Source organism: Leuresthes tenuis, unplaced genomic scaffold (assembly GCF_036924035.1).
Source record: "Leuresthes tenuis unplaced genomic scaffold, fLeuTen1.0.hap1 SCAF_1, whole genome shotgun sequence".
Lineage (NCBI taxonomy): Eukaryota > Metazoa > Chordata > Actinopteri > Atheriniformes > Atherinopsidae > Leuresthes > Leuresthes tenuis.
This window is the reverse complement of record NW_027325355.1, coordinates 22,451,422-22,468,492: the sequence shown is the minus strand read 5'-3', so window position 1 is coordinate 22,468,492 and position 17,071 is coordinate 22,451,422. Positions and strand designations below refer to the sequence as shown.

The 17,071-nt window shown below is 42.3% G+C and overlaps 1 protein-coding gene across 1 annotated transcript; it reads right to left on the bottom strand.

Moving 5' to 3' along the window:
* Positions 1 to 763: 763 nt before the first annotated feature.
* On the bottom strand, positions 764 to 16,676 carry slitrk6 (SLIT and NTRK-like family, member 6). Its single transcript, XM_072368660.1, has 2 exons — positions 16,199 to 16,676; positions 764 to 4,658 (listed from the first exon to the last, which is right to left on the bottom strand). Exon 2 carries the CDS (start codon positions 4,641 to 4,643, stop codon positions 2,109 to 2,111), a length of 2,535 nt encoding a protein of 844 aa, XP_072224761.1. The 5' UTR covers positions 4,644 to 4,658; positions 16,199 to 16,676; the 3' UTR covers positions 764 to 2,108.
* Between the last annotated feature and the right edge of the window lie 395 nt (positions 16,677 to 17,071).

Here is a 17,071-nt window from a genome sequence, read left to right as displayed (position 1 = left end):
CCCAGCTCACAACCTTTGGGCTACTTCTGGCCCATTTTACCTTTTGCAGTACTGTAACTGAGCTGCAAGCACCAGAAGTGTCCCAAATTAAGCCCAAATGTATTTGCTATCTGGGCAGACAGTCAAGCTGATATGCATTACAGGGGACTTAGTCCGAATCTAAATATTCAATCAGAAAATTTTATTGGCGCTGCTTAGAATATTTAGAACCAAATTATAATAGGTTTTAGACAAATGTTGTAAGTGACTCCATTTGCTTGAAGTCAGCCCTTAATGCAGAGAATACCTCTTAACAATTCTACACCTTTAGAGGAACCTAATGTCTCACTGGATGAAGCTCCACATGAATATGTATGTTCTCTACTGCGTGTTCATGTGTGTGTATGTGTGTGTTTGTTGTTTTGAGGGTTCCTGCAAAGGAACTTCTGTCACAAGAAAGACAAATCAGTGAGGGTCCACTGATTTTCTTTATAGAAAGAGAAAATGAGAGTCATGCAGAAAAGCGTGGCAGGAGAGATACCCTGAAGCCACTGTTGTGTGATTAAGGACTAGGTTTGCTCTATCGGTGGGGGGGCTGAATTATCCACGCAGCAGGAGAAGAACCAAATGCAGTTTAAGCACAGATATCCAAGCAAATATACATATGCATTGTGGAGGACCGATAACACCAAAAAAATGTATTTTTTCAGTCAAGGTGCAGTGGAGAGCTGGTACGCTGCTGAGGAACAGCAGCTCTCTAAGAGGAAATTACTAATTTCCCAAATTTCACAGAATATTGCAATTCTTTATTTGCTTTTTCAGTTACAACCTCTGTTTATATTCTGTACAGCACTGAAGGCACACAAACCCAAGATATACTGGAACATAAGTATATACAAAATATACAGAATAAATAATCAAATCTAGTTATGTAGAAAAGCTACTGAGTGTGTGCTCACATGAACTGTTTCGAACTGCAATGAGTTTCCAAGAGTATGAATGAGTGTACAGTAGAAATCCTGAACAAGGACTGGGTCCACGGAGCAGAAGTCAGCCGTCAACCGTCCACTGCTTTTAGGGTGAGATGTAGAAAGAGGAACTTAAAATGGAGCTTGACTTTTGAAGTGTTGCTCATCGTCCATGTGCTAAAATACGCCCCACCTGGAATCGGGGCGACGTTCTTGAGTTCGGTCGTATTTATTTGACATAAAATAATGGCATTAAACAGTCTCACGCGCGCACACACAAAGAACACGAAATGACTATACAGAATAGTGGCTCATTTCTTCTGGCAAAAATAAAACAACGTTTCAGCAGGACTGTTGATTGTCATGCACCATCTTATGGCATTTGATTAGTGCAATGCATTTTTTACAAGACTACAGTTGTGTATATACTGTACTCCAAGTGCTCTACTTTCAAGCTGAAATAAAGAAAAAACAACATCTTTTCTGTGAATATCACCAGCTTGTATAAAAATAAATAAAAGTTTCTGTGGGATCAATCATCTGACAGGAGGACAGCAGTGGAACCGCACTCCTATCCCTGTTTTCCGATGTACGCTTGGCAATTTGCTGACTCTAGGGCACCGTGAGCATTCTGCTTCCAGTGTTAAAGCAGCCTTAGCTTGACAGAGGGTGTAATCGGGTCATGGCTGGAATCAGGATAGACTGATTAAGCAGAATTCTGGGTCAAGTGGTGATTGAAATTCACTCACTCGGTTCCAAACATCTGCTTTATCCTGTGAGGAAGTCGGGGAGGGGGGGTTGAGGGGATAGAGGGTGCTGTGTAGATCGATTAATTCGCTGCTCTAACGCCATGCAAATTTAATAACATGTATAAAAAGGTGTTTGAGGGGGATTTCACAGTGACCCGCTCAACAGACTGCAACAACTTCTGAGTTACATTTGGCTGCAGATATGACACCTTTCACCAGCTACATAACATGGCTGTCGAAGGATGAAAATTAAAGAACAAACCAGTTACATTCTGTGCTACAATTAAAGAGATGTGCCCATGATATATATATTTATATTTATATAATTCACACTGTGGAAAGTACAAGAGGGCAAACAGGACAAGGCACTTGGTTCAAACATGATATATGTTGTCGTCTTTTCTGCTTGAGCTCAGTTAAAAGCAGTCTGATGCTCCAGAACCTCCAAATAGTCCGGCTCAGTATGCAGGTTAGCTTTAAGTTCAAAGTACTCATTCTTAGTTTGCTCAAGCATGACCTTGCGTGGTCTTGTGTACATAATTGCCTCCATTAGCTTTAACTCCTCTGGGTGTCCAGGGACCTGCATGTCCACAGCAGCCTGAAGCTGGGGCATGTTTTTCCTGAAGTACTCCGTAATTCCGAGCTGCTGCAGCTCCTCCCTCTCCAAAATATTCCTGTACAAGGAGTTGGGGTTCCCGAGAGTGACAAACTCCGCAGGGCACTCTCCAGCCATGGCTCTGAACTTGGAGTTGGGGTTTCCGGTGAGCGGCGAAGTGTTCTCCTTCTCCATGATGCTCCTGCAGACGTGATGCTTGGCACTGGATTCCTCAAGGCTGTAATCCAAATCTGTGTCGTGCTCCTTGTGCTGGGAGCAGTAGGTGGGGTTGCGACAGATCTGCACGATGGGGCTGTGAGATCTGTCCTCATACAGAGTGGAAGATCCCGTTCTTTGCGTCAGAGTGTGGTGTGTGGTTTTCTGCCCGTACATGCTGTAGTGTAAGTGAATGGGGGAACTGCTGCTGGCGTTTTCTCGCGGCTGCTCCTCCGCTGCTTTCTTCTTCGCCCGCCGCCGCCGCCGATGCACCACAAACACCACCAACCCAGCTGAGCAGAAAATAATCATGAGGACAAAAACGAGAAGGCTTAAGATGAGCACAGAGAGAGGGATGGTGTCAGTGAGCGAGATGAACAAACCCCTATCGCCACCAGCAGGGCCCAAGGTGGCTGTGACACTCTCCTCCCCGGGAGGCACAGGGTGGTAGGTTCCCAAACCGGGACATAGCATCTCATGATGAAGGCTTCTTAGCTCGGTCTGCATCACTTTCTTTGGAGTGTGACACAAAATGGACCCCACCACAGTGTCCTTTCCCAGTTTCTCTACCCATTGTTTAAGGCTGAGCAGGTCACAGCTGCAGTCCCAGGGGTTGTCCTCTAAATAAATCTGCTCAAGTGAGTCGAGTTGATCAAGCACGTTGCTCACTGGTAGGTGCATTAGCAGGTTTTTCCTCAGGTTTAATTTAGCGAGGGGCACGTTGCGAAATATCTGCGCTGGAAGCGAGCTGAGCTGGTTGTTATTTAATGACAAAAGCTTCAGGTTTGGCAAGGGATTAAATGTGCCTGGAGCAATCTCTTTGATGAGGTTGTATTCCAGATACAGATATTCAAGGTTGTGGAGTCCCACAAACATCGTGGAGAAAAGTTTTTCCATTCTGTTGCCATTCAAATACAGTTTTTTCAAACTGCTCAAGCTCAGGAAAGTTTCATTATCAATGTAGTCGATTCTGTTGTTTGCCAAGTTTAGCAATTCCAAACTGTCATACGTGACAAAATCATATTTCAAGAGTCTCTGAATCATATTCCCAGTCATGACCAGTTTGGTGGGGCTTTGCTGAAGTATTCCAATATCTGACACCTTTTGAATTCCTCGGTCCTGACAATGCATCAAAAACCCAGCCACAGGGTGATTGTGACAAGAACAGTGCTCCACGCAGGGACTGCTGGGAATGTGAGATGGTGTCGGCCCCCTGGCGTCATCTTTGGCATTGCTCAACTTGGGAACTTGAGACACTTTGGACGAAGGAGTGACAACCATATCCAAAGACTTTGAAGGCTCCTCCAAGTTAATGTCGGCATGGGACGGGCACAGGACATCCCGCTTGACTTTGGCGAGAATGGTCCCCTTAAGGTGCTGTGGTGTGCTGCAGACCACATCCCCGATAACGGACTGGGCCCGCATGTTCTCCATCCAGATTTTCAAATGAAAAATATCACAGTCACACACCCAGTCATTATCCTCCAGGAGAAGTTCCATAATCCGTCCGATGTGCTCCAAAAACCCCACAAAAGGCAGCGTCTGGAGCTTGTTGCCACGCAGGTCCAGGTGTGTGAGGGGCACAAACCGGAAAATGTTGCTGGGTAAAAACTCAATGGCATTATCATTGAGGATGAGGACTTTGAGGCGGATGAGTTTGTTGAAGGCCCCTGGTTCGATGACCCGAATGAAGTTTGTGTCAGCCTGAAGAAACTCTAAATTCACCAGGCCTTGGAAAGTGTCCTCTTTCAGAGTGACAAGGAAATTGCTATTTATGTGGAGCTTTTTCAGTGAACCAAGAGTGCTAAAGACCCCTGGCTCCAGCTCTTGTATGCTATTACCCCCGATGTGCAGTGAAAGGGCACTCTTAAGCCCTTCCATTTCCTCGGCACGGAGCTCCACCAAGTCATTTTTGTAAAGGTTCAGGTGAAAGGGGACACCTGACGGGATTTTGATTTGGGAGATTTTGCTGATATTCCTCTGCTCGCAGTTAAGATGAAGGATGCCATCTTTCGCCTCACAGGAGCACAGGGAGTCACAAGATTCGCTAAGAGAGGATAATGCCTGTGAGGGATGGGTGTCTTGGGATCGGGCCACAGTGAGAAACAAGCCGATGAAAATAATACAGGGCTGCATTTCGGTCTGAGATATCTGTGGAGAAAGCATAGAAGCACGGGCAGGGGGAGTGGGGAGGAGAGAAAGAAAAACAGTGTTGAGTGTACTTGTTTTAGAAGACACACATCCTAAATAATCACTCTATTTCAGTGTGTTAGAATAAATTAATTTTGTGCGTGTGTGGAGGTTTTATTCTAGTGTAAAAGCACTTATATGGATTAATTATATGCATGAAGTGAAAACACACTCTTTGGATTAAGGCATTAGTGCTCAGTAGAATTGTCTTTGGTGAGAATTCCTAACAAATATATAACAGCGACATCTCTTCTGAACACTTTTATATCCTGTAAAAACAATAATTTGTTTAAAATTTGTTGTCTTTCTGAATGTTGTCTATATAAAATGTATTCCTACTGTGTGCTATAGTGTCAGTACAGTTTCTGTATGAGTGCTGCATTTTTCCAGAGAAAATACATTTCACAGCGTGAGATATTAAGACAATATAGTGCATTTGCACTGACTCATGGTGGGATAATGCTACATTTAAAAGAATGACTCTTATTTGACTGATTTCTCTGCCCTTTATACAAGCTGACTCATCTGACTTAAAACCTTCTTGTGATGAGTCACGCAATGCAAAAGTCACTTCTGTCCATGTCAAAGCATTATTTATAGTAGCCATTTTACATGAGTTGTGAATGGCCTTGTCTTTACAGTTAACCCATGTGGGTAAAGCGGAAACTCCCTAATCTAATTTCTCTCATCATTATTTCTCTTTGATTGTATGTGAATGCCACTGTCACGTTGCATTTTAATTCTGCTTGAGCCAGCCGCCCTTTACATGTGTTTGCTTCTCTCTGTGCTCCCATACACCGTATAATAACACAGCCAAGTTCCCAAAAAGGCTGCTCTCGTTTTCAAACATTTTTCCATTTCTTTCGTCAGATGGCGAAACAAGTCTGAAATTGGAACTGAAATGCCAACCCCTCTTTTCAATCAGAGCATTTTGAGAATGTTGCTCTGCACTAATAAAACCCAGCGCCATCTGACCAAATTAAAAAGAAGTGTTTGTCCTCAAAGTGTGCAGATTTGTTGCTTATTTCTATTTCAAGAAAAAGTCATGAAGGGAGTCTGAAATATAGTCAAATCCGGTGCCAGAAACTGGATGTATGGTGTGAGAAAGTGTGAGAAGCACTTCTTGTAGAGCAGGCGGCTGCTTTGTGCAAAGTCGATTAATGACCATTTCTTTGATCGTTCCAATACCATTTACAGAAAAAACTTCCAAGCACAGCTTCTCAGATCATTTAGTGTCTTGATTTTCCTCAATTATTACCACAACATAGCACACATAACAGTTTATTTCACTGAGAGCTTATCAGGGCATGTATGAAGTCAAACTGAAGCTGGATCTCCTACTGGTCTGATGCATCCATCTTTATAGTCTATGGCCTTAAGCACTTATAGACTGTAACGTTTGAATTTGAACTGGTTACTGACATTAGAAGTTTCTCCACATTCAAACAGATATCCTAACTTCGGAGAAAAAAAAGTGACAACCTTACCAAGCAGTGAACCAAGACATCTCGAGGAGCACACGGGCACGACTGTCCAATGAAAACAGTCAACTAGGTCAACTAAACTCCCATGAGAAGTATTCCAGCTTCACTGGAAGCAGGATATATGTTGAACGACAAGAGAAATACTAAGAAATTTGATTTAAGTTGACTTAAATCACCTCGGATCAAAGGCTGGATGACTCTCAGGGGATTGGTGGAGCAGTAGAGACATCTTCTTAAGATCAAGGATGAACTCGATATTCACTGTTAACTAACATAATTCTTCAAAGAGGTAGGAAGTGGAGAGATGACAGCACTTCTTGTTAATGAATTTGTTGCATCTGGAAAGCTTCTTTCAAGCAAGACTGGGCGAGCCTGGTTTCAGCTGATTCCGTCAGTGTCAGTCAGAGGATGAATCCTATGACTCATGACGCATCTAGGTTACACGACCCTCTTTTTGAGTCAAGTTCAGGAAAACCCTTCCTCACTATTCAAAATCAGTGAGACGTGGTCACATTTTCAAGGCGGTGTTCATCAGCAGGTGGTGTACACCCACACAAATTCTTTAACATACATAGAACAGCCAACAAAAAGAAAAAACGACTTTGTCATAATTAGAGGAAATCAGCTCCACAGAAAAGACACAATTTGAGGCATTTTCCAAAGCTTCTTTACCTTTCACCTCTTTGCCTCTTACACCGGGCCTCAGTCTAGTGCTGTTAAATCGTAATCAGTGACTAAAACCAAGTCCTCACTATGAGGTTTTCAGGCATATGCATTCCAGCCTCAATTGATTCTGACTTGCACTCGTCTCTAACAGATATCTATATCACATAAACCAACTTTAACGCTCTTATCTCACTAAAGTAGAAGTAATAAATCCTATTTACCGACAGAGTACCATCTACAGCAGAAGGTCTAGCTCAATATGTGAGAATAATGTCTCCATACCTCCCTCACTGCGATCTACAGGGATTCACCACAACATCAGACGAGGTACACCAGAGTAATTAGTTGTATGTTCTCGCCTCCGGGGACGTCCTCTGCTCCTAGTCGACCCACACATCGGTACAAGTGAGACCCCCACATGTGGAAAATCTCATTATAGATCATTTACAAAAGCAGTATTTGCATTCATGAAAGTAGAGCAGAAGGTATTTCTCAGGTGGTAGTCTGTCTTTTCGAGTTAACTCTTGCAATCAAATAAGGGTGGTAAATAAATCTGAAATACATGAGCATATAGAGCATGCTGCATGCAGATGAAGACTTCATGAAATATGTGGACAAATTATATCTTTTAGAGAGCATCCCGGAAATCACAGCAAGCAAGCAAAAAAATCAACATCTACAAATAACAAGCAGAAAATTGTCTGTGAGCTCCAACTTTCCATGTTTACGGTGGAAAGTTTAAATCTAATTTGTCAAAGCTATTATATGTGCATTGTTTATACACAGTCAGACAGACGCTTTTATCCCTCTAAAACATCTTTGGCCATTTTCTTTTTTATTGTTTATCTGTATTTGCTTGCTCAGGAGTCTGGTGGTGCCCAAAGCACTCACTGCTGTGACCTGGTGGCTTGCAGGACAATATGAAATGAAAACAAAAGACTATTAAGAGATGTTATCTGCATGATAGCACAGCTGAGGGTATGTATGGAAGGCACTCTATCTTCTGTATTTCAAACAGACTCCTCTAACTGATCCATTTTTCAGGCAATCAATGTTGCATAGAAGCCAGTGTGACGGGTGCAGTAGATGAAACACTCTTCCGGTGCCGGTCCTTCACTGCTCTCCATCTGCCAATTCAAATGCGTGTCTCTTGCTGTTCAGACAATTCAATTAGACTTCTACAGAAGACCTATGAGATCTCTCTTCATGCATGTACGTGAGGCCAACTCACAGTGCAACATCAAAAGTAACACAGATCTGAGGAGGGCAGGTAGATCGAATAATTATCGCAAACAGGGCCTCTGCAGCTTTACCCAGACTTTACCCACTTACAAACCCATAAATAGCCTCTTCACACTTTATTTGATCCAGCTGTTAACTATATTGTTCCAGTGCAGTGAGGTGTTCCATTATATCATGAGACTCCAATCATGAGTGCAGTGCCTCTTCCTGCGACTATTATGTCACAGCGGCAAGGCCTCCTCTATGTGATTGTAGCAGACAAGTCATGAATGCACATGCTCATCTGCCACTCAGATCCCTCCAGAAAACAGAGGAGCTGCTGCTTTTTCACCCAAGTCATTCATCTATACTCAGTGATGATAAGTTCAAAGAATACGCAGACAGAATGTACTCATGTTAATCTAGTCTAACTCGGCTGATTGACTCCTCCACCTGAAGACCAAAGGTCAGGTTTAGTCAATTTCTGCAGGAACTGTGACTAGCATCGCCTAATGTACTTAAAATACATTTTCTTTCAAATTGATTTTATTTTCAATTAGCACACTACCAACTACCAACTAGCCTAATTAAGCTCAATATACTAGCTCTTGAGACTTGTCTGTGTGGAGTAAATGTGGCACTCAGTGTTAAGTCATAGCACACAGTACTGTACCTCATTTCTTCATACACTCTCAGGAAGATGGGGAATAGGTGTAGCAAATTTGTTGAGAAGTGCAAACTAAAATAGAAATACAGTATGTAAGAGAAAAAAAAAGACAATTCAAACCAGTTTGATTTGATATGACACCACTTTCGTACTGTTCAGGCCTGGCACTTCTCTTGTCCTATATTTGTCCAGTTCCACAAATTTTGCAAATTTAACTTGGCACACAGCATGCCATGTGCCAAGTTTTCCACTAATAGCTCTTTGGGAATCACCTTGTTGGTGCAAAAAATACTATTTAATGTCTGTTAAACTGTGTTATATTTGGCTATATTGACATTGACATATCTTTGACAGTTATCTTTTATACGTAGACACAACACTGGTTCATCCCTTGAGTCAGGTGCCTTTTTTATGCTCAAATGATTTATAGATTATAGTTAAGTGCCTTTACAACAACAAGAAAAAAAACATTATTCTGAAAAAGGTCAAGTACAACAAATTGCCTGAAAATGAGTAAAAAAGCAGCCAATGTCCAAAGAAAAACTTTGAACGACCATCAGAGAGCCTGGAGAAAACTGTTGCTCTAGACTACTTTAAAAGAAAATCTGGCTGCGTAAAGCGCAAACATAAGATGGATGGCTCAAGGTTTACCAATACTCACTTAAGCCAGCTTCTTCACTGCTCTGATTCATTCAGCTTTAAATATGACTTGGATTAAGACACAGTCTGACTCTGACAAACTGCTGACTGACAGTGGCAGTCGCTGTACATTTGCAAAGCAAGAGTTCACACCCTGCACGCCATCCATACTCAAGAACATATACGCCCTTGCTTTCCATTGATTTTACACGCTTCGTGCACATGACACTTAGAGCCCTGCAGTACCACATATCTTTATCATCGGAACATTTGTCATAGTTTAGCAGTGAACTGACACACTGTGTAGGATACAGAAACAACACACACACACATTTGAGCTGTACTGAGGATCATGAGCACGATCCCATCGACAGTTTAGTATATTATCTTTTTAGAGAAAATGGACAGAGTTAGAGTCATGTTCTGTGCTTGTCACTGTCAAAGTAAGTAATGCATGCTGGAGCCATGAATAGCCCATAAGGCAGGCCTTTTCCTGTCGCGTAAGTTAATGTCCTCATATGAAAGGCTTGCTATCCATGGTGGTATCTGACAGAGTCACCATTCGTCCAACTCAGTCAAGACAGATTAAAGTCACTCCAAAATAGCACAATGATATCCTGTGGAAATGTAGACTTTTTGTTTTGAGTTTGCTTTTTAAAAAGCTTGTCAGCCACCTTAAGTTCTCAGACTTTTATGACCTTAGTCCTCCTCATTGCTAGGCTACCTGCAGTCGCAGTGATTAATGGATCTTGACATCAAGCAGGTTGACAGAGTAATTCACTGAAGTTGCCTGACCTGACTGTATAAATAGTCCAAAATTTGAGGAAAAAAAGAGCTGAAAACACTACTGCTGTGCCTAACTGTTCCAGACTTCTTAACTATTAAAGCAACCCGCGACTCTCCACCTGGATATGTTGCGTAAGCCTGGAGCAGCCTATTGTTCCTCCACGAACTGCTTTGCCATGCAGAAACAAAGATCATCTTGGCTCCCTTGTAAGCACATCGACTTGAAGGGAGAGAGGCTCATACTCCATGTTATGCAGGCTGCTACATGGATTGCATCTTAAGGAGCACCTTCATTGGGCTGTCAAAAAAATGTATGAGCTGTGCGTCCTCTCATGTTCAGACAGCTGATCATGTACCAAAGTACAAGCTGAACGCTTATTTAGAGAGAAACTTTTGTCATATTTATGACTGTTAACCAAAACAAGCAGTTTCGCTGCCTTGCATCTCTGCTGGTGGGCCTTAATTTCTGAGAACATATGCATGATAGAACTAATAATAGAAGCACATGGACTGCAGGGCAAAGGGAGGGGGATGGCTCGGCTCCCCTGGCAAGTGTGATTTAGCGGCTTGTATTGCAAATGGTCTGTTTAACTAATGCGCAGTAATTAGTTCTCCAAAAATGAGCAGGCAGATTAAACTAGAGTGTAGTGGCATCAAGGTATGTTTTGTAAGGAGACCCATCTGTAGCCAACAGATGCATATTTCTGCGTCACCTACATTGCTGTCGCTTTAAAAAGTGACACTTTCTATTCTGGAGTGAGTCACCAGTTGGACTGGCAAACAGGAGAGAAATTTGTTCAGAATACTGAATCTGGAGCCAATTATTGCATATAAGTTTTAAAAAGATAGGATCGAGTAGTGTCTGCATCATTTTGGTGCATGAAATTATCATACAGCATTTATAAAGTTGACTTATTTAGTATTTAAGAAGTATTCAGCAAGAATATCACATCTCACGGTAAATTAACATACCAACTATGAATAGAAATCTCACGGGATAACAACAGGGATGTACCGATCACAATCAGACAATATCAAGCTTGACTGGCTCCAGTTGGTGACAGATTTCTGTATTTTTTCCTTTCTCTCAAACCATGAACACATCATGTGCTTAGCAACACAGCCACAGATAGTTGCCAGCAACCATGTCTTCAATTTAGACGATTTCACCGTGTCTAAAGGGGCCCCAAAGCTATTCATTTTTAATACCTGTGAGAGGAGAAAGGGGCATTTAAATTGGCAGGAAATGTGGCAATTGAAAAACACTGATTCTGGTTTGATGAAAAGACTGAGATGCTTTTGTTTCTGGTGATTGTGCTGTTTTATGTCACCTAACTGCCTGCTGTTTGGCACAGCCAGTTACAGCAGGTCTCTTGTCAGAGACTTGTCATAAAGATGCAACACTGACAAGATAGCTGGATTTACTCAGAGAGATCTGCCTTCCATCTGTATTGTCACTCAAAAAGCTGAATGGTTGCTGTCTGTGTGACAATTAGTAAAAAAAAACACCAAAATAAACTGCCATATGCGCCTACAATTATGAATGTTTTATTTCTGTTTTCGTCACACTGTCAACATCCAGACTCAGAATGCAGATTTATGTCACATGCATGTTTTATGAGAAGAATGAAGTAAATCAACCAAACAGTAGTGTCCCAGCTTTAAGTCCTGTGGGTAAGCTTTCAGTTTACCCAGCAAAAAAACATAATCCAACACGCCCTCATCTGCAATGTTGTGGAAAAAATAACAAGAGGTCAAAAGATTAGCACAGAGTCACTGACTTGCTCAAAACGTGCACTGGCAAGTTCTGCCTTTAACAGATGATCGCTGGTTGGATCATGTATACCCACCGTTCTGATTCTCTCACCAGATACTTCCATAATTCATTCCTGTGTCACACTGGGATCAGGTGAAGTTGCTTTAGGATGCATAGCCAGTCAAGGTAAAGCTCCACCCATGTGATGCCCTGAGCAGATTATAGAAATCGAAGGAAATCCAGCCTGCGGCTGACAAAAACAATGTGCAGGTAGAGGCTTTTAAGCAGTATTTTATAGGATAAGATCATTAATAACTTAAAAAATATATCTGACAGTGAAGTTTTCCTTTGCAAAGGAGTTATTTATACTGAAAAAGCTATTTTTTACAGACATGAAAAGCAACTTTAAAACAGATTTGGTTTAAGGCCTTTTTGCTTCTGCCTTTTCAAGCTCAGGTACTGTGGCTGAGTTAATTGAGTACCTGATGAGTTTACAGCAATGGAGGCTTGAGCAGACCTGGTTCGTCCCGCTGAACAAGACCTTTCAAGACCAATTAAGTAGGAATGCCACATAGAGCAATTAGAAACAGCATCCAGCTCCTAGAACAGCAGCTTCAAAGGCATGTGTTTTTTGTAGAAACAAGCCTCGACATCACCCATAAGTCCCTATTTGTTGTCATATTTGGACATCAGACGCACCCTCAAATTCTCAGATCACAATGGTTGCCGAAGATTAAAAGCATTTACAGATGACACAGCACGTGAGCCATTAGAAATGTGTGCTTATCACACGTGATGTTGGTGCAACAGAAAGGAGCGTCAGACTTCCAACAAAGGCAGCGAGGTGTTTATTGACCCAAATAACCTGCTCACTGAGCATTTTATCAGAACCCCAGCATGTCACATTCCATGAACTACTTTGCTAAACAGCGGGTTTTTCAATATTCATGAGCATTCAGCGAGATAAAAAGTAAGGCGACAACATCGGCCATGAATGTGTGATGCTTGAACATCGATCGAGTGGAACTTTAAAAAATCATGAATTGGTTTTAAGTGCTGTGCCCGCATTTGGACTGAGGCTCACACAAGTTTTAACTAAGAACTAAGAAGCTGTGATCCGAGCAGAAGAGACAGAATGATGAGCCCTGCGAGTACTCTATTGACTCGCCAAACTCCAATAAGAGATCATGTGGCCTGAAGCTCCAACCTCACCGACAGCGAGGTTTATGGCAAGAAGTATTTCTAGTGAGAGAGGCTGTTTTCATCCGTGTGTTTGAGATAACACACTCCTGGACAACGGGAATACAATAGTATAGAGTGCCTAAACAGGCAAGAGCTACCTTTAATGATAGAGTATACCTTGTCTGACAACTACAGGAAGTGCTTTTCAATAATAGAGAAGTCCTAAGTAGCACTTTTCTTCAGTTTAAACCGAGTTACTGCAATCATACATGACCTAAAATGCCTGCCTCAACAGCATAGTCAACAGCAAAGAAGCCTTATGTCAACCTTGTAGAGAGGCGGCGTCAATTTCTCTGGACTCTGAGGAATCTGGGATGGAAAATCACACAGTGGAAACATAGTGTATTGTTGTTGGACCACTAAGTATTTCAGATCTTTTTTGGAAGAAACAGATAGACCAAAGACAAAAAGACCCAGCCAGACTGTTACCTGCAGCAAGTCCAAAAGCCAGGCTCTGTGATGGCAGCATAATGTAGGACATCCAGTGAGATTGTACAGCAAAACATGTACGCTGCCTTCAAGGCCACACATTTTCCAGGGACATCCATGCATTTTTCAACAAGAGAATGCAAAACAACAGTCTGCAAACATTATGAAGGCATGACTCAGGAAGAACAGGGGTGTACCCCTCAGTCCTGATATGTCCCTGGGAGAGAAGGTGCAGAGAATTTTTAAAGCAGAAAAAGCTACAATGACAAACCCACACTGCTGCACGCCTTAAGATGTGTTTGGAAGAAGGATGGTAATGGGTGACCTTAAATGCTTTATTCCTTTGTGTGCTAAATGTCAGAACACATCAAGTGTTGTTAGAAGGAATTCCAACATTACAAAGTGGTAAAAACTTGACTGTTCCAACCTTTTTTAGAATGTGTTGCTGGCCTGAAATGCAGAAAAAAAGCATATTAGCAAATTAAATGAAGTTGACTAGACAAACATGAAATGTATTTGACTCACACTACCAGCAGGTAAATCCTTGAGTAAGAATCACTGCCCACTCTTTTTTCTTTCTGTACCCCATTCCAACCAAAAACACAAGTGTCCATCCACCTATAACGGCAGCCTGCTTGTTCGTGGGGATTGAAACATGATGAAAACCAAATTGAGCATTCAAGATAGTGGGACTTGTTGCATCCAGCATCAGGGTTGTTTCAATTCAGTTCAGCAGGGAATGGTAAATTAGACCACCCCCGATGCACTCTGCTGCTTCAGTGTGAGTGAGTGTGTCCTTTCACGCCGTGCACGCGTGAATCCTCAGTCTTGTTTTGTGTGTACTCCCTCTGACCGCCTATCCGAGTTCCCAGGCACCAATTACTGCGAGGCTTGTCCCTTTTTTCCTCTGTGTTGGAAGCGATGTGGCTTGCCCTAAAAAGTCAACACTGCCACTACTTCCACATATCTGCGGAGATTCTCCCAGAGCCTGCGGCCCTCCGATGCAATCCAGGAGAAATGATAATTATGACATCCACCCACTCAAGAGGCAAGACACAGTTCAACTCCCTTACCCCTTATTCTGGCTCTATTTCTGTTTCGGTGACTGATTCAATATTTTGTGGGCTAGTGCTGCCCACTCTCTTTGTCTTAAAGAATAAGAGGCACTCTGATATTTCTTGCCGGAAACTGTGTAGGGTAAAAAAGTTTAAACAGGGCATCCTTCCCTAAAGCCTGAAGCTTTATCCCTTAGCCGATGCTCTAAATATGCATCAGTCAGGCCAATTTCCTTTGGTTGCTTTACACATTACAACAACACCTGGTCAAACACATAACTGAGCTTCCCTTCACTGCCAGCAGTTGAGTTGCCATCACTGCACTCCCTGATATCTAGAAGTAAACATCTTTTTTTTTTCCCAACAATCTCCTGTAGCTGGGTGATTATAGGTATTATGCCACTGATGCAAGTCTTCAAATAATTATCTGCAGCATCCTGACCTTTGTGTAATTTGTTAAACTGGCCCATAATCAATACTTCTCTTAAGTTATTCAGGCACAGGAGGCGTCAGCACTCTATACCTTTATTCTAATTAGTGACATATAAGTAAGCTATTTGGCTATTAACCTTCGATTCATCCAAGCAAAAAATGAGGGTTCAGATTCAATTATGCTATTCTCAACCCCAATGCTAATTAGACCGTGCTTTCCTCATTAACTTTTATTCAAACATAACTGTAACCTCACTGAGTAATTGGGGGGGGGGGGGGGGGGGGGGGGGGGGGGGGGGTCTGCAGGTCAAAGTGAAAACTGATTAAATTTGCCATAGATGTTGTGCACATGTATTTAATTAGCTTCGATTTACAGTATGGTCAGAGTGTCGGTGCTGTGCATCACTATATCACCCTAACTGCAGCAGAAAAAGTGCGCTTTTTGACAGGCTGATGTGCAATGTTCGAAACCACGACGCTGCGCACATTAAAATTAAAATAAAAAAAAAAACACACCTGCGTGCTGTGGCGCTAATTGATATGTCCATGCGCCACAAATGAATCTAAAGGGGCAAAAAGAAAAGGAGCTCTTAGGCGCTGCGTTTGGTTTTCAGAACAGAGCTCGGTTGCAGGTACTTTAAAGTGGCTCCTTAAAGCAAACTTTGAGGTTTCTTGGTGTGTAATACAATGCAACGTGCAGGCATATCAGTCCACGTTAACATAAGGCAGGAGCAGCACCGTGGGAGACAGTAACTGTGTGTGGCAGACAGCCAGGTGTGCTCGCGGTAATGAAACCCCCTCAGGAAAACTCACAAGTCCTTTTCTGTCAATCCCAGATCCTTTTTATATGAAGCTATCCTCTGTTATCTATGTGTAATTACACACTGAATGTGCAGCACATCTTAAAAGATGACGCTTTTTTCTTCTGTTAATAAAGGGTCAACTGCGGGTTAGAACCTACCAGCGGTGGACACCTGGATTCCCTTATTTAAAAATTGCGCAAAAACACCCTCAAGACTCGCGTGGAATGGTGGTTATAAAAAGTAATTAAACGCATGACAAAACGTTATTGCGACAAATACACAGAAATGCTCAATTGTTTGGGGCTCTGATTCATGACTTACCGACTAAAACTGATGAAAACAGAGGAAAGGTAGTCCAAATGTCACCATACTCTGTCCGTCACTATACGCGGGGAGCCGACGCATTGAAGAGGGGCGAGCGGTGTCTCTCCCGTCCGTTATGTCTCTCTAAAAACGGCTGACACACTGTGAAAACTTCACAGGGGTCCGTCTGGCCCCTCTTCTCCTCTCAAGTGCAGTCTTTCTTCAGTCTTTAACAGCTGTCGCACGAGAGCGACCAATTATTCCAATGCAAAGGGAGCTCGCGGGGACGTTTCACTCCGGTCCCGGGATGATGAGTACAGCCTCTCCAGAGTTAATTAGGATCAAGTTGAAGGTTCGAGCCAATACAACCACACAGTTTTGCGTTCAGACCGAGGCAATTCTTTAATCGTTTTACAAGTCTAGATTATGTTGCCTCTGTCAGCACGCGCGGTGTTCTGCTCTCACGCTGCGGCGCGCGTTCTGTGTTGTTAACCAATCTGCGATATATTGGAGTTACACAGTCATTTGCATGCTGTAGAGGTGGACTACAAGAAAGGGAAGTGTTGCAAAGTCAGCTGGAATATATAACACTGCTTCCTTTGCAGACTTTCAGATTGAAAGCCCTCAAACTAAATCTTTAAATCATTTGCTCCTATTGAGTAAAATGGTTTTAACGCAATTTAAAGTAAGTCATTATTTAATCTACATTTAATGCTAATATAGATCTACATGGTAGTATGTATCTTACATATTTGCACGACAATTGTTTGTATCCAAAACTTTAAAAAACAACTTTAATTTTAAGGGTATTTCACCCAACTTCCGGCATTTCTCTGTCAATATCTGGGAAATGCACAGCTGGAAAAGCTCCGTAGCAGTTGCACAGAGCTC

Excerpts from the sequence above, each read along its gene's own strand:
- slitrk6 (XM_072368660.1), bottom strand. The coding sequence starts at position 4,643 with ATGCAGCCCTGTATTATTTTCATCGGCTTGTTTCTCACTGTGGCCCGA.